Raw genomic sequence first — 3,575 nt, forward strand, 5'->3', positions numbered from 1 at the left:
AAAGGTGAGTTGTGGTATGTATCCAACACGTCTTTGTTCATTACACACATATTGCTACATTCACCTTCAGGAATGCGTCTGCATTCTAAATGTTTATCACAAGTCACATTCTCTTCAGGGAATGGAGTATAATCATTGCAACGTGATTTATTGTTTTCCATACCAATTTGATGGTAAACATTGCCTTTACCTTCATAAATGCATATTATGCCTTAATCATCCGTACTCGAACCTCTTATAATTACGGTGCACATGAGCTTAATGCATTATTCTCAAAGTGTCGTGGGACTTACCCCCGACCATTTATGAAAATATCAATTATCGTTCTTGTAGTCATAAGCAAAAACAAAATTAGTTATAAGAATATAATCACTTCTGCTAGTCATGTATATCATGAAACTGAATATAGTTCAAGTATATCTTCTAATACAAATAATTAACTATTGGTTGATAAATTTTAGGTACTGGTAAACCATCAGCAAAGTAGTAACAATCATGTAGAAATTGGTTAAGAGATCATTATGATTCATTGACAAATAAATCGTATAACTAAGCATTCACATCTGTCAGCTACTATTTATCCTCTCATCTTCCAAATAAAATGAATCTTAAATTTCTCTTCTTTAAATGAGAGAGCCATCTTCAGAATTATAGTATATTTATAGGCTTTAAATTTACAGCAAATAACTTGTAATAAATTATGATGGTATCTGACAAATATTATAGAATACATAAATAAAATTTTACTGGAGAACTCTAAGTGTTTTCACAATATATTAGTAGCAAGTTAAATTTTCATGACAAGTGAGAAACATATGCATGTCCAGTACTTATTGAATGAACCAAAACACTTGATCAAGTCCTTTCAATTACACATAAATATATACTTTTTTAAAAAAAGTATTATATCTGAATATAAATCTAAAAGAAATTGGTTAAATAAAATTACTAAGGTCATCTTCAGTTAAGAAGAGTTAACGAGTATTTCTACCAATTAAATGGCAAATTTTTACAATATCTCTAACCAAATGCTTTCTGATATACATGTGAATAATGAATTACTATATAATTATTTTATGTCTACTAATTTCTTTTCTGTGACGACATAACAGCTACTATAAGAACTTGAATTAATATAAAATATGTAACATGTATTAAGACATACCTAGAGGATATATAAAAATAAACCTTAAAATGATAATGGAAAGGATTAGAGCCTCGTGCTGATAACGTGTTATAAAATAAAAGCAATATAGCAAGAACTATGTAATTAACTAGGACTAATAATAGAAGAGAATGATAACATTAGAAGAGAGGATTTATTTCTTTGTTTTAGAGTATTGAATAGGTTCATCAGTGAACCTATTTATAGAAATATTTCGTTGTTACAAAACTAATCTAAAACCTGTTATGAATACATAACCAATCTAAAACCCGTTATGGATACATAACCAATCTAAAACCTGTTATAAATACATAACCAATCCAAAACCTGTTATCGAAGACATCCATCGTTGCAAGTGGATGAATCCATTTGCAGGATTTATAACAATATCTTCATTTTCACTTTAGTTCTTCTTTTAAGGGTAAGGGTAGATCACAAAATATAGGTAACTTACATTATGTAGGGATAAACCAACCAATAATTTTAGTTGACATTTATTGCTCACTTGAAATTATTAATTTAGATAGCATGTTATGGAGTTACTGAAAATTTCAATGATGACTATCTCATTTCGCTTGTAGACTTTTAGGTTAAAATGCGACTTTATGTCTCGTTTAAATGTTGAATTTGGTGCGTTTCATTCTTTTAATCTTCTCTTTGATTTTTTTTAAGGTTTAGATTAGAATTAATTTGACAAGTGTCTTTAACCATAGTTAAAAGAATACTTTGGGAAAACGCTCTCTAGTTATAGCGAGAAAGAGCTATCTCTCAACAAACTTTTGTACTCACTGATATCACTAATTTTATGTTATTACTTTTAATCCCGCATAAAATAATAATGTGCTTGCTAAACTATGCATAAGAAAAATAATCGACATATAAACCAATGCAACTTTAGTTTTGGCAGCACTAAATAACATTCATATTAAGTTATGCAAGAATCTATTTATTATTTATGTGGGATACAATGTGAAATAACAATATATTTGTTAGCAATGGGAGAATTAAACTAATTTAAAGCTAAAAATATTCTTAAAAGCAAGTAATTCATGTATGTATAGTATTTCTATTATTGTTATTAACATATAATTGTATTATGATCCCTTATAACTACAAGAGAACCAAACGATCCCCAACTTTACATACCGTCTGTCCTACTCTCCATGTACGCCATTCAACAAGAGGAAAAAAAAACATATTACAAGTGTAGAATTCTAAAGAATGATTGTTTGTTATCTGAAATCAAAATGGGAGTAGCCTACGACTGTACGACATCACACTGTTTGTTGATTATAAAAGATTATAATTAACATATGCTACTTAAGACTATTAATTCAGGCAGGGGCGACTCAACCACGTAAGCTACGACTTCAAGTGAATTTTTGTCCAAACTTAGTATATGAATTAAGAACTCGACTAAATATTACTCCTATTAAATATTTGACTGCAAATTAAATTATTATTGTATATTAACTTGAGGTAGCTATAGAAACCCATAAACTTCAAAGCTATATTATTGTTTTTTATGATCATATAATCAATCAAAGCTTTAAAAATTAGCGTGGTTTCTGATTTCTTAAAAGGTTATAATTAACACTTGCTATATTTAAATCGGGGATTCGCCTCTGAGTTGGTGGAATCCTTTCAACTGCCCTCAGATTCTCCCAATGTGTTGTAGTTAAGAAGCTTCTCAATGAGGTCTACATGTGTCATCAACATTCTTCGACAGCAATATCGAACCAACCCCAATGCGTCAAGTGCTTCTGCTTCTGCAGTTATTTCATCTTCTTCTGCATCTTTTTCATCTTTTTCTGCACCTTTTTTATCGTAACTTGCAAGGACAAGATCAAGATATTGGTTCCATTTATTTCCGATTACCTTACCGCAAGTGAAGCACCGAACTGGGATGATCATCTTGCCGATGAATATACTATAAAACAAACAATATATATATAGGCAATTAAAGCTTTAATATACGATCTTAATTTTTGATTGCAAGAACTAATATTTTACTATGCATGTATAAAGTTACGTACCTTGATTCCAATAATCTGAAAGAATTGAGGGGAATAATAGGAGTTCCGCTAGCTCTATATGTTTCAATCCTTAAGTCATGATGAATTCTCATGGAGCGAGTTATGTATATATAGGATGAGGATCATTACAAAAGGGGAACTAACCCAAACCTAAATATGTTGGGAAGAATACTCCAAACCGGAATAGATTTGCCTGTTCTCCCATCACGGGTCGGCCTATGGTTAATTTTTATATTGAACTCAAACTAAGGATGTTCTTGAATATTAAGGATGTTCAAGATTTAATATATATATATATATATATATATATATATATATATATATATATATATATATACACGTATGAAAGTACTTAACCTATATGCACCAGGGGC

At 30.0% G+C, this 3,575-nt stretch overlaps 1 protein-coding gene across 1 annotated transcript; it reads right to left on the reverse strand.

The window, feature by feature from the left end:
* Positions 1-2,809: 2,809 nt before the first annotated feature.
* LOC109220645 (DNA-directed RNA polymerases II, IV and V subunit 10-like) lies at positions 2,810-3,079 on the reverse strand. The gene is made up of 2 exons (XM_019385105.1): positions 2,983-3,079; positions 2,810-2,928 (listed from the first exon to the last, which is right to left on the reverse strand). Exons 1-2 carry the CDS (start codon positions 3,077-3,079, stop codon positions 2,810-2,812), a joined length of 216 nt encoding a protein of 71 aa, XP_019240650.1.
* Positions 3,080-3,575: the final 496 nt, after the last annotated feature.

The sequence above is a fragment of the Nicotiana attenuata genome, unplaced genomic scaffold, assembly GCF_001879085.1.
Source record: "Nicotiana attenuata strain UT unplaced genomic scaffold, NIATTr2, whole genome shotgun sequence".
Classification (NCBI taxonomy): Eukaryota; Viridiplantae; Streptophyta; class Magnoliopsida; order Solanales; family Solanaceae; genus Nicotiana; species Nicotiana attenuata.